At 41.3% G+C, this 13409-nt stretch overlaps 1 protein-coding gene across 1 annotated transcript in view; it reads right to left on the bottom strand.

The window, feature by feature from the left end:
• LOC124080802 (ATP-binding cassette sub-family A member 13-like) overlaps window positions 1–13409 on the bottom strand; it is a gene marked incomplete at its 5' end in the record, with an annotated part of 211536 nt that overhangs the window by 167037 nt on the left and 31090 nt on the right. The window contains one exon of the mRNA XM_058573465.1: window positions 1653–1722. Coding sequence (XP_058429448.1) covers window positions 1653–1722 — 70 coding nt within the window. The remainder of the gene's footprint in view (window positions 1–1652; window positions 1723–13409) is intronic.

Below are 13409 nucleotides of genomic sequence, written 5' to 3' on the forward strand. Positions count from 1 at the left end.
CATGATCACTAAGGATCTGAGAACAGACCTTGGATGCGGGCCACCTTCCATGTACTTTCATGAGTGTTTCTTTGGAACCAACCCCAAGGAGCAACACCCTTTCCTTGGGGCCTTTATTATTCTCACCTGAACCCATTTTCTGTTGGGGTACTTTGATTTCTAATCAATTGACCAGTGTTTCTCAAAGTGTAACTCAAAAAATATGAACAAAACAAAACAAAAAAATGACTGGCATACACACACACAAAAATTAGTTAAATACTTTGCAGACTATCCTGCACTTCTTTTTCCTATTGCCAATTCAAACCCACATTGCTACAGCTTATTGAAGAGCTATGGCAAACAGACCTGCCTTAACCAGAACTTCCAAAACCTTAATATTGATTTAACTAGCACTTCCAAACCTTATTTGGCTATGAAACTTTTTCAGATGAAACCTTTCATTCTTATATACATTTTGCTAAAATCTTGCAGTTCATGTGAATGGGAATGAATTTATATTTTGAGGCTTATACAAATAAACCCCTAATATTTATTCGTTTATCCTTTAACCATTAACACCCAATCCAATTCCAATAAATTTTGGGTAAGCTGGTTAAAAAAAAAAAAAAAAAAACTACTGATACAATAGAATGATTAAATCAAGAGAATAAGCGCATGGTGTGAAACATTAGAAGTATTATGAGTGCATGAAAGAAACAACAGAGAAAGGCAAATAATTATGAAAAAAATATGAGCAAAAAATAGCTGGGCTAGCTGGTTACTACAAAGGGACACCAAACATAGCTGACCTTTTTGACCATAAAACCAAAAGGAACCGTGGAGAAATCTATCAGCCCACTCAGGTCCACCAACACTTAGAGTATTCATTATGGGAACTGAGTCACTGCTCTTTCTTACATTGCTTTGTCTAAGAGAAGAAAGCTGAACAAGCCCTCTAAAGGCAAACTTTCTTAAGTCACCAAACTGTTATGAAGAATTCATCTGTGGGCCATTACATAGAAAAGCGTGAAATCATATTCTCCACTCAATGAAGATTTTTTTTTTATTTTCCTTTTTTTTAGGTATATCAGGATTGCCACATTCTCTTGTTAACTGTGGATAACAGGTCTATGCCTTTTATTAATCAGATTTTGAGGTCTCCTTTGAGATGAGTCCCAATTCATTTTCCAAATAAATTTCAATTTGTTCTTCAGACTAGGGAGCTATGGCCTTCACATCAATAGTGGAACATCTACTTCCGTTTGTTTTTGTGTAAATCAACCATATTAGAAATGCTAAGTGGTATCTTCATTTTTAATATCTAGCTCTCGAAAATCAGATAAAAATATGATGACAGCCTTGATGTCCTCGAGCCTTGAAATGTGGGGAAATAACCTCATAAGGGGCTATTCTGGGTTTCATTAATAACTAAAGAAGATTTGCTTGCTTAATGAATGCCTATGGGGATGTTCATGAACAAGAGCAGTGGGCAGTGAGTAAGGGGAAAGGGTTGATTCTATTTAAGTGTCAGATGAACAACCAATGAAGTGAACCAAAAAAGTCCACAGGAACTTGAATAAGGAAAATGGAGATTTTACAGATGGAGTAAGTTCATTTTTTTTTCACTTAAGGTTTTTATTCAAAAAAGATCAAAAAATGCAGAAACCTACCAGGCAGCCACATGAATCCTGAAACTTCAGGTGAGGGAAGGTATCCCTAGACCAGCATGAAGAATTCTTCCTAAAGAACAAAGGAGAGAATTGGAATGATCTTTTGGATTACAAAGCTATTTTATTTCCATAAAAGAGAATCCCATCACAGTAGAACACAGTTCACAAGATAATCACCTCCTGCTGCCGTGAAGGCAGAGCTCTGACATTTGTTTTCCCAGCGTGAGCTGCTAATCTGATGACAATGTTTTATTGCAGTGCCAGTATTTCCATTATATGACATGATGCTTACTCGGCTCCCGGCTCCCTGTACCGTATACACTGCCCAGGGATCCTGGGGTTTTCACAGGGGCTCTGGGCTTGTGGCAAATCCAGAGGCTCCCTGACTCAACTCAGGTACCCCAAAGCAATTCATAAACACAGTAAACTTCTAATTCCTTTCTTTAGAATGACTCAGTAATTCAATCATCATTTACAGAAAAGCAGTTTTTACAAACTTTACTTTGGAGAAAGAGTGTGCAACAGAAGCAGTTATAAAAACAATAGTGGTTCAAACATTTTTTTTTTAATCAAGTTTTCCTGTAACTTGTTATCTTTGTGGGTTCCAGACTTTAAAATTTTTTTCTGAGATTTGCAAATCAAAATTTACGTTAGTAATAATTTTTCTTATTACTCAAAAATTGGGCAACTGAATTATGGGCATTGGCTAGATATCTTTACCAAATTTTTCTTATCCCCACTTTTTGGAAGAATAAGTGGACTCCTGAAAGGTTAAGCAGCTGACCCAAGATCACATAGCAGAAGGACTGGCCTGCTGAGCACCAAGCTCAGGCTTTCTGTCCAGATGAGTTGCTATCACAAGAGAAACTCAGTACAAAAATGACAAGTTGGAAAAAGTACAGGCCATGAAAGGAAAGTTGACATTTCTAATAACTAGGTTAGTAAAGTACAATTTCCAGGTAACTTTTGAAATATTAAAATTAATTTGAAGACTTCTCTACTACTACTTCCTTGACTGATTAATTTATGGGGACTTCATTTTAAGGATTAACAGTTAATTTACAAATAATACCTAAGGGAGTTGTGTATTTAATCACACTTCTTTTTATGATAATTGTTTTTTTAAAAATAATTCTGTTTCTATTTCTTAAACTCAGCTGGCCCTTTTTGCTTCAGATTCACACCACAGATGATGGGTATTAAATACTATGGACTGGAAGTTAGGTCCCCAGCATGATGGAATTGGGAGGTAGTGGAACTTTTAAAAGTGAGGACTGGTAGGATATAATGTGATCACTGGGGACACCAACCTTGGAATGGATTGATGTAGTTCTGAAGGAACTCCAGTTAGATCCTAAAAGGGCAGATTGTTATAAAAAGAGCAAACCAGATCCCCAAATCTCCTTGTTTCCTCTTTTGTCACATGATCTCTTCTACATGCACTCCTTCCATTGTGATGCCATTGCCAGAAGCTCTCACCAGAACCAACAGATGCTAGCAGTACACTTTTGAAGCTCTAGAAATGTGAGCTAAATAAGCCTCTTTTCGTTATAAAGTATGCAGGCTGGGGTGTTTAATTATAGCAACAGAAAACAGATTAATAGAGCAAATGCGCATAATTTAATGAATTGCTTCAAGTGGTCAGCCCTCTTCTTCTTTACCAATTCTTACATTATTCTTCCCCTAGCTCCCTTTGATAGAGTAAAATGTGTTGCCATGAGAGCTGCATGATGATCCAACACAGCATTTAACAGATTTTTAGTTTTTTGAGCGTCTTTCAGTCTCCAATACTTTTTTGTGTTCAAAGATTCACTATGAAGTTATGTGAACACTCATAAGAGGGTATCGCCCATGGGCACGCAGGCGACAGATTCAGGGTCACTCTTCGTGAATTGTGCTGGCAGCTAAAAGACCACACAAACACAGAAATGCCTTTTGCAGGGGTCAGGGAAGGCTCTGAGACCTCAGGTGTGAGCTCCCACACTGGGAGTCAAGGGGAGCAAGAAAGGCAAGAAGCAAGAGGGAGAGCGTACCCCAAACCCCTATATTTATTGGGAGAAAGACATTCAATAGAATATTCCACCCAAATAAGGCAAGGGATTGTGTTACAACAAATGGGGGGGGGCGTGTAGCCCAGTCCCATTAGGTGACACCCACTCCCAGAGCTGCACTTCCTTGCTGAACAAAGGTAAGGCCCACTTGCTTCTCACTGTGTGTGATGCCAGTTCCATACCCACATTACTCAAGGCTAAGGGGGCATGCTCAGCTCCTGTTCAGGGTGGCCCCACAAGAGGGACAGGCAGCAGGGATGATATATTGGAAATTAGATGCTTCTATGTAAATTTCCTCGTTGATTTTAGGAATCTAAACACACATTTAAAGCATTTGCCCAACACATTCTATAGAACACACCTACAGTGAAGATATTCCATAATAAATGCTTGGTACTTAAGGTTTGGAAATGCTGGATTAAATAGTTCTTCCTAACACAGGACTGCCTAAAGTTTTTAACAGCCTAGAATGCATTTTAAATATCTATAGAGAGGCAGATGCTATAAGGACATCCTCAATAGAAGTGTTCTGAGACTAAAGAACACAAAAGCATTCTACAGCTGGGTGTAGAGACACATGCCTGTAATCCCAGCAACTTGGGAGGCTGAGACAGGAGAATCACAAGTTCAAGGCCAGCCTTAGCAATCTACCAAGGTCCTAAGCAAGTTAGTGAGATCCTGTTTCAAAAAAATAAAATAAAATGGGTTGAGAATGTGGCTCAGTGATTAAGCAACCCCAGGTTCAATCCCTGGTACCAAAAAACAAAACACAAAGAAGCACTCCACAGAGGTTACCCTGGTGTTTGAGTTGGGTGCTGTACTTCCTATAGAGGTAGAAGAACATGAATGCCAACAGAGGCAAATAAAAGGTTCAGTTAGATGCCCAGGTCACATGGCTAATAAGTGGTGGAGGTGAGAATTAGTTTGAGGCCAACCCAGTCCCAGTTATGTGTTTTCCACCCCGAACCTTTGATACCTAACATGCACTTGATGCTTATGACCCTTGACCTCCTTTCCCAGCTTTACAAAGATCTCAGAGGGGACCTGTCAGCATCCATTCCAGCCTCTAAGGATGCCATCTCTCCTAAGCGTTTGCAGGCCAACAAGCCTCCTAGATAGTCCTGAGCCCTGGAGATATCAGGCCACTGAGTTAATCTGCCACATTTCTGCAATCTAATCATGGTAATGGCTTTCTTCAATTTATGATAATAAATTTACACATCTTACACATCTCCCCAATTGCTGACTAGCACATTTGTTTCATATTAAAACTCTAACAAGAATGGGTATGGAAAGTGATCATTTTGCTTCAGAAATAGTAGGGGAATTTATCACCAGAGTGCCACCTGATATGAGCCTTGTAAAATGAAATAGATTATGTACATCTAGCATTCTACTTCTAAAAATTGGCAACTTAAAAACATTTTAAAATTTAAATTATGTGCCATTGACTATTATGAGTAAAAAAGTATTTTAGGTCAGATTTACACCATAATTAGTTTTTCTGGAACTCTACTAATCTCTGCGGGGGCGGGGGGGCAGGGAATGAAAGTCACTGTTCGACCTAAGAATTTTGCAGATGATTCTCAGTGCTGAGCCTCTCAACAGAAAAGTAATCCGTAAGCAGAGTCCCATCTGTTATTTCAGAATGTTTCCCTGATTAATGATAAAGTGCTTGCTAAAGTCTGCTAGGAACATAAAAATGTAGATATCACTGAATCCAGTAATATTTTATTCTTACCCAAAGAAATTTACTGAAAAAAAGCTTTTTGCTTTTATTTGGGACCCCAGTGAATCAAACACTGTCTGTGTAACATGGACATAAATTATTATTACTGTAAGTCATTCAAAGCATCCTCGAATGCCAGAGCCCCCTGGGCTCAAAGCTTTTGCTATGCTAACCAGGGAAATGGGTAGAAACGGTTATAGGTAGAAATGAGTTAAGGACAGATACATGAAATTCACAAAGAAAAGACAGAAAGTAACATAAACCCCAAAAGGCAGAAGAGAGGGCAGGGGATACAGCGTGAGGGTGGTGTGCAGGCTGGGCTGACGGACAGTACTCTGGGGCAGAGAGGCAGGCTAAGAGTTTAGAGGACTACTGCAATGTTTGCAAAGTAACTGAAAGCTAAATCGATGTGCAAACAGAATTGTGAATATGTTCTGCTGTCCTTGAAGCATTTATTCCAACTTTTAATTTCCTCCTGAGAGATTAAATGAAAGAAATATCTTTTTTCTTTTCTCTACTAACTGGTCTTTCTTTGATGCCCAGTTGGGCCAAGTTTGGATCATGTGAGACCCAGGTTATTTCAATTTCCCAAAACACAGATGTATTTTATATCCTGCGTGTTTCATTAAAGGAAAGGGAAATCAAAACATCACCACTAAAGCCCTAGATAAATAAATTACTTTGTTTTTCAAGAGAAGACTAAAGTTAAGCAACATAATTAATTTTCTATTAATTCTTTCATACTGAGACCATTAATAGTTATTCAGTCTCAAGCTAATTACCAATATGACTAATGGGCCAAATGTGTCATCACAAATTAGAAAACATATTGCAGATACTACACTGTTGTCTAGATTTCTGTATTTATTACTTTATTTTATTTTTTTTAAATTTTTTATTGTGGGTTGTTCAAAACATTACAAATTTCTTGACATATCATATTCCACACTTTGATTCAAGTGGGTTATGAACTCCCACCTTCACCCCATACACAGATTGCAGAATCACATCAGTTACACTTCCATTGATTTACATATTGCCATACTAGTGTCTGTTGTGCTCCGCTGCCTTTCCCATCCTCCACCCTCCCCCCTCCCCACCTCTCCCCTCCCCTCCCCTCCTCTCTCTCTACCCGCTCCATTGTATAACCCTGAGGGTCTCCTTCCATTACCATGCAATTTCCCTTCTCTCTCCCTTTCCCTCCCACCTCTCATCCCTGTTAAATGTTAATCTTCTTCTCCTGCTCTTCGTCCCTACTCTGATCTTAGTTACTCTCCTTATATCAAAGAAGACATTTGGCATTTGTTTTTTAGGGATTGGCTAGCTTCACTTAGCATAATCTGCTCTAATGCCATCCATTTCCCTGTAAATTTTATGATTTTGTCATTTTTTAATGCAGAGTAATACTCCATTGTGTATAAATGCCACATTTTTTTTTATCCATTCATCTATTGAAGGGCATCTAGGTTGGTTCCACAGTCTTGCTATTGTGAATTGTGCTGCTATGAACATCAATGTAGCAGTGTCCCTGTAGCATGCTCTTTTTAGGTCTTTAGGGAATAGACCAAGAAGGGGAATAGCTGGGTCAAATGGTGGCTCCATTCCCAGCTTTCCAAGAAATCTCCATACTGCTTTCCAAATTGGCTGCACCAATCTGCAGTCCCACCAGCAATGTACAAGTGTACCCTTTTCCCCACATCCTCGCCAGCACTTGTTGTTGTTTGACTTCCTAATGGCTGCCAATCTTACTGGAGTGAGATGGTATCTTAGGGTGGTTTTGATTTGCATTTCTCTGACAGCTAGAGATGTTGAGCATTTTTTCATGTACTTGTTGATTGACTGTATGTCCTCCTCTGAGAAGTGTCTGTTCAGGTCCTTGGCCCATTTGTTGATTGGGTTGTTTGTTCTCTTATTGTCTAATTTTTTGAGTTCTTTGTATACTCTGGATATTAGGGCTCTATCTGAAGTGTGAGGAGTAAAGATTTGTTCCCAGGGTGTAGGCTCCCTATTTACCTCTCTTATTGTTTCTTTTGCTGAGAAAAAACTTTTTAGTTTGAGTAAGTCCCATTTGTTGATTCTAGTTATTAACTTTTGTGCTATGGGTGTCCTATTGAGGAATTTGGAGCCCGACCCCACCGACTGTAGATCGTAGCCAACTTTTTCTTCTATCAGACGGCGTGTCTCTGATTTGATATCAAGCTCCTTGATCCATTTTGAATTCACTTTTGTGCATGGCGAGAGAAAGGGATTCAGTTTCATTTTGTTGCATATGGATTTCCAGTTTTCCCAGCACCATTTGTTGAAGATGCTATCCTTCCTCCATTGCATGCTTTTAGCCCCTTTATCAAATATAAGATAGTTGTAGTTTTGTGGATTGGTTTCTGTGTCCTCTATTCTGTACCATTGGTCCACCCGCCTGTTTTGGTACCAGTACCATGCTGTTTTTGTTACTATTGCTCTGTAGTATAGTTTGAAGTCTGGTATCGCTATACCGCCTGATTCACACTTCCTGCTTAGCATTGTTTTTGCTATTCTGGGTCTTTTATTTTTCCATATGAATTTCATGATTGCTTTCTCTATTTCTACAAGAAATGCCATTGGGATTTTGATTGGCATTGCATTAAACCTATAGAGAACTTTTGGTAATATCGCCATTTTGATGATGTTAGTTCTGCCTATCCATGAACAGGGTATATTTTTCCATCTTCTAAGATCTTCTTCTATTTCTCTCTTTAGGGTTCTGTAGTTTTCATTGTATGAGTCTTTCACCTCTTTTGTTAGGTTGATTCCCAAGTATTTTATTTTTTTTGAAGATATTTTGAATGGAGTGGTTGTCCTCATTTCCATTTCAGAGGATTTGTCGCTGATATACAGGAATGCCTTTGATTTATGCGTGTTGATTTTATATCCTGCCACTTTGCTGAATTCATTTATTAGCTCTAATAGTTTCTTTGTAGAGCCTTTTGGGTCTGCTAGGAATAGAATCATATCATCTGCAAATAGTGATAATTTAAGTTCTTCTTTTCCTATTTTTATGCCTTTAATTTCTTTCGTCTGTCTAATTGCTCTGGCCAGTGTTTCGAGAACTATGTTGAACAGAAGTGGAGAGAGAGGGCATCCCTGTCTTGTTCCAGATTTTAGAGGGAATGCCTTCAGTTTTTCTCCATTCAGAATGATGCTAGCCTGAGGCTTAGCATAGATTGCTTTTACAATATTGAGGTATGTTCCTGTTATCCCTAGTTTTCCTAGAGAACATAAAGGGATGCTGTACTTTGTCGAATGCTTTTTCCGCATCTATCGAGATGATCATATGGTTCTTATTTTTAAGTCTATTGATGTGGTGAATAACATTTATTGATTTCCATATATTGAACCAGCCTTGCATCCCAGGGATGAATCCTACTTGATCATGGTGTACAATTTTTTTGATATGTTTTTGTATCCGATTCGCCAGAATTTTATTGAGGATTTTTGCATCTAGGTTCATTAGAGATATTGGTCTGTAGTTTTCTTTCTTTGAAGTGTCTTTGTCTGGTTTAGGTACCAGGGTGATGTTGGCTTCATAGAATGAATTTGGAAGTTCTCCCTCCTTTTCTATTTCCAGAAGTAGCTTGAAAAGTATTGGTATTAGTTCTTCTTTAAAGGTTTTGTAAAATTCTGCTGTATACCCATCCGGTCCTGGGCTTTTCTTAGTTGGTAGTCTTTTTATGGTTTCTTCTATTTCCTCAATTGATATTGGTCTGTTTAGGTTGTCTATATCCTCCTGACTCAATCTGGGCAGATCATATGACTTAAGAAATTTATCGATGCCTTCACTATCTTCTAATTTATTGGAGTATAAGGATTCAAAATAGTTTTTGATTATCTTCTGTATTTCTGAAGTGTCTGTTGTGATATTGCCTTTTTCATCCCGTATGCTAGTAATTTGAGTTCTCTCTCTTCTTCTCTTCGCTAGCATCGCTAAGGGTCTGTCAATTTTGTTTATTTTTTCAAAGAACCAACTTTTAGTTTTGTCAATTTTTTCAATTGTTTCTTTTGTTTCGATTTCATTAATTTCAGCTCTGATTTTAATTATTTCTTGCCTTCTACTTCTTTTGCTGTTGTTTTGCTCCTCTTTTTCAAGGATTTTGAGATGAAGTATGAGATCATTTATTTGTTGGTTTTTTCTTTTTTAAGGAATGAACTCCAAGCAATGAATTTTCCTCTTAGAACTGCTTTCAATGTGTCCCATAGATTCCGATATGTTGTGTCTGTGTTTTCATTTATCTCTAAGAATTTTTTAATTTCCTCCTTGATGTCTTCTATAACCCATTGATCATTCAGTAACCTATTGTTCATTCTCCAAGTGATGTATGCTTTTTCCTTCCTTCTTTTATCGTTGATTTTCAGTTTCATTCCATTATGATCAGATAAGATGCATGGTATTATCTCTACTCCTTTATATTGTCTAAGAGTTGCCCTGTGACATAATATATGATCTATTTTTGAGAAGGATCCATGTGCTGCTGATAAAAAAGTGTAACTGCTTGATGTTGGGTGGTATATTCTATATATGTCAATTAGGTCTAGGTTATTAATAGTGTTATTGAGTTCTATAGTTTCCTTATTCAACTTTTGTTTGGAAGATCTGTCCAGTGGTGAGAGAGGTGTGTTGAAGTCTCCCATGATTATGGTATGGTGGTCTATTAGACTCTTGAACTTGAGAAGAGTTTGTTTGACGAACATAGCTGCACCATTGTTTGGGGCATAAATATTTATGATTGTTATGTCTTGTTGGTGTATGGTTCCCTTAAGCAGTATGTAGTGTCCCTCTGTATCCCTTTTGATTAACTTTGGCTTGAAATCTATTTTATTTGATATGAGTATGGACACGCCTGCTTGTTTCCGAAGTCCATATGAGTGATATGATTTTTCCCAACCTTTCAGCTTCAGCCTATGTATGTCTTTACTTATCAAATGCGTCTCCTGTAGGCAGCATATTGTTGGGTCTTGTTTTGTGATCCATTCTACTAGCCTGTGTCTCTTAATTGGTGAGTTTAAGCCATTAACATTTAGGGTTATTATTGAGATATGGGTTGTTCTTCCAGCCATATTTGTTTATTTCTGTTACTAAACATGGTTTGTTTTCCTCTTTGATTATTTCCCCCCCTTTACTGTCCTACCTCCCACTGTTGGTTTTCATTGTTATTTTCCATTTCCTCTTCCTGTAATGCTTTGGCGAGGATGTTTTGAAGAGATGGTTTTCTAGCTGCGAATTCTTTAAACTTTTGTTTATCGTGGAATGTTTTAATTTCATCTTCCATCCTGAAGCTTAATTTCGCTGGATACACAATTCTTGGTTGGAACCCATTTTCTTTCAGTGTTTGAAATATGTTATTCTAGGATCTTCTAACTTTCAGAGTCTGTGTTGAAAGATCAGCTGTTATCCTGATTGGCTTACGCCTAAATGTAATCTGCTTCCTTTTTCTTGTAGCTTTTAAAATTCTCTCCTTATTCTGTATGTTGGGCATCTTCATTATAATGTGTCTAGGTGTGGATCTCTTATGATTTTGCACATTCGGCGTCCTGTAGGCTTCTAGAATTTGGGATTCTGTCTCATTCTTCAAGTCTGGGAAGTTTTCTTGTATTATTTCATTGAATAGACTGTTCGTTCCTTTGGTTTGGAGCTCTGTACCTTCCTGTATCCCAATGACTCTTAAGTTTGGTCTCTTAATGTTATCCCATATTTCTTGGATGTTCTGCTCATGGTTTCTTAACAGTCTTGCTGAACTGTCTATGTTCTTTTCCAGTTGAAATACTTTGTCTTCATTGTCTGATGTTCTATCTTCTAAGTGTTCTACTCTGCTGGTAGTATTCTCCATTGAGTTTTTAAGTTGGTTTATTGCTTCCTGCATTTCTAGGATTTCTGTTTGTTTGTTTTTTATAACCTCTATCTCCCTGTTTAGTTGATCCTTTGCTTCCTGGATTTGTTTGCGTAATTCATTGTTGAAGTGATCTTTCATTGTCTGATTTTGCTGTTTAATGTCTTCCTTGATACTCCAGATCATCTGAAGCATGTATATCCTGAATTCTTTATCTGACATTCCATCTGCTGCAGCTGTTACCTCTTCTAAAGTTGTGTTGACCTGCATTGCTTGTGGTCCTTTCTTTCCTTGTCTTTTCATACTGCTTGTGTATCTTTCCTGCAGGCGTGGGCGGCGGCTCTGCTCTCTCCTTATTCCAATTGGGGTGTTGTGGCTACCACGCCAGCAGGTCACTGGGCCTGTTCTGGGCGCTGGCGGCGGCTCTGTTCTGCCCCTACTCCAATTGGGGTGACGAGTGTACCACGCCGGCAGGCCACCAGGCCTGATCCGCCGGTCGGTTACAGGTTTGCCTACCCTGCAGGCGCGGGCGGCGGCTCTACTCTGCCCCTACTCCAAATGGGGTGACGTGTCTGTCGTACCGGCAGGCCACTGGGCCTGTCCCGCTGGTCGGTCGCAGATCTGCCCACCTTTCGGGCACGGGTGGAGGCTCTGCTCTGCCCCTACTCCAGTTGGGGTGTCGTGACTACCCCGCCTGCAGGACGCTGGGCCTGTTCCTGGCACGGGCGGCGACTCTGCTCTGCCCCTACTCCAATTAGGGTGGTGTGTGTACCACGCCGGCAGGCTCCTGGGCCTGATCCGCCGGTCTGTTGCAGGTCTGCCTACCTTGGAGGCGCGGGCGGCGGATCTGCCCTGCCCCTTCTACCACGCCTGCGGACCCCTGGGCCTGATCTGCAGGTTGGTCACAGGTCTGCTCACCCTGCGGGCATGGGTGGCGGTTCCGCTCCGCCCCCACTCCAATTGGGGTCACGTGACCACCACACCGGCAGGGCCTAATCCGGGCGTGGGAGAAGGATCTGCTCTGCCCCTACTCCAGTTGGGGTGACATGTGTACCACACTGGCAGGCCACTGGGCCTGACCCGCCAAGCTGTCACAGGTCTGTTTACCTTGCAAGCGCGAATGGCGGCTCTGCCCTGCCCCTCCTACCACGCCCACGTACCACTGGGTCGCGGGTCTGCCCACCTTGCGGGTGCGGGTGGCGGCTCCGCTCAGCCCCCTCTCCAATTGGGGTCACGCGGTCACCACGCTGGCGAGCCGCTGGGCCTGCTCCGGGTGCTGGCGGAGGCCCGGCTCCTCCCCCCTGGCTCGACGACAAATTGAGGAGACTCGGGTGTCTGTGCCTTACCCCCCCTACCAGGAGACCAACTGTTTCTGTCGCCGCTGGTATTGATGAAGTTCTCTCCTCCGCCACTTTCTGATGACATCAGATCTCTGCCATGTTGGTATCCTATGCGAATGGCAGCATTTCGTTCCCCTTGACGGGCAAATAAAGCAACGGGTGAGTCCTGACCAGCCCTCAGCAGGACCCGGACCGAGAAGCAGTTTCCGCGGGCTCCTAGCCCCGGGCCAGGAAGTTCCGGGAGCCGGAACTCGGCCGCTCCGTGCTCAGTGTAAGCTCCTATAAGTGTAGGCTCCAAGAAGCAGTCCCCGTGGGCTCAGTTCCGGGAGCCAGAATTCGGCCGCTTAGTGCTTGGTGTATGCTCTGATAGGAGCAGGGTCCAAGAAGCAGCCTCACAGGCTCCGCAGCCCTGGGCCAGGGCGGTTCCGGGATGGTTCCGGGAGCCGGAACTCGGCCGCCCCGCGCTCGGTGTTCGCTCCGATAAGATCAGGTTCTAAGAAGCACCCAGGCACTGAACCCTAGCAATCTGTCTGCAAGCCGCAGGCGAATTGCAGCCTGAAATTACCTGTTCTATGGCTGAATGTGCTGCAGTCAGTCGAAAACAGGGATGGTGACGTCAGCTTTCCAACATGGTCGCTGCTGGCCTCCTCTGTGGAGAACCGAGATGGACCGCTTCCTTCCCCCGTCTCGAACACAGAATTCAGCCCTGAGTACGGTGCTTGCACGGCTGGCAGAAACTGCAGCGCTGTATCCCTGCGTCGCTATCTCCTCGTTTC

This window comes from Marmota monax, unplaced genomic scaffold (genome assembly GCF_021218885.2).
Source record: "Marmota monax isolate L192 unplaced genomic scaffold, Marmota_monax_Labrador192_F-V1.1 WCK01_AAM20220418_F8-fsc00343, whole genome shotgun sequence".
Lineage (NCBI taxonomy): Eukaryota > Metazoa > Chordata > Mammalia > Rodentia > Sciuridae > Marmota > Marmota monax.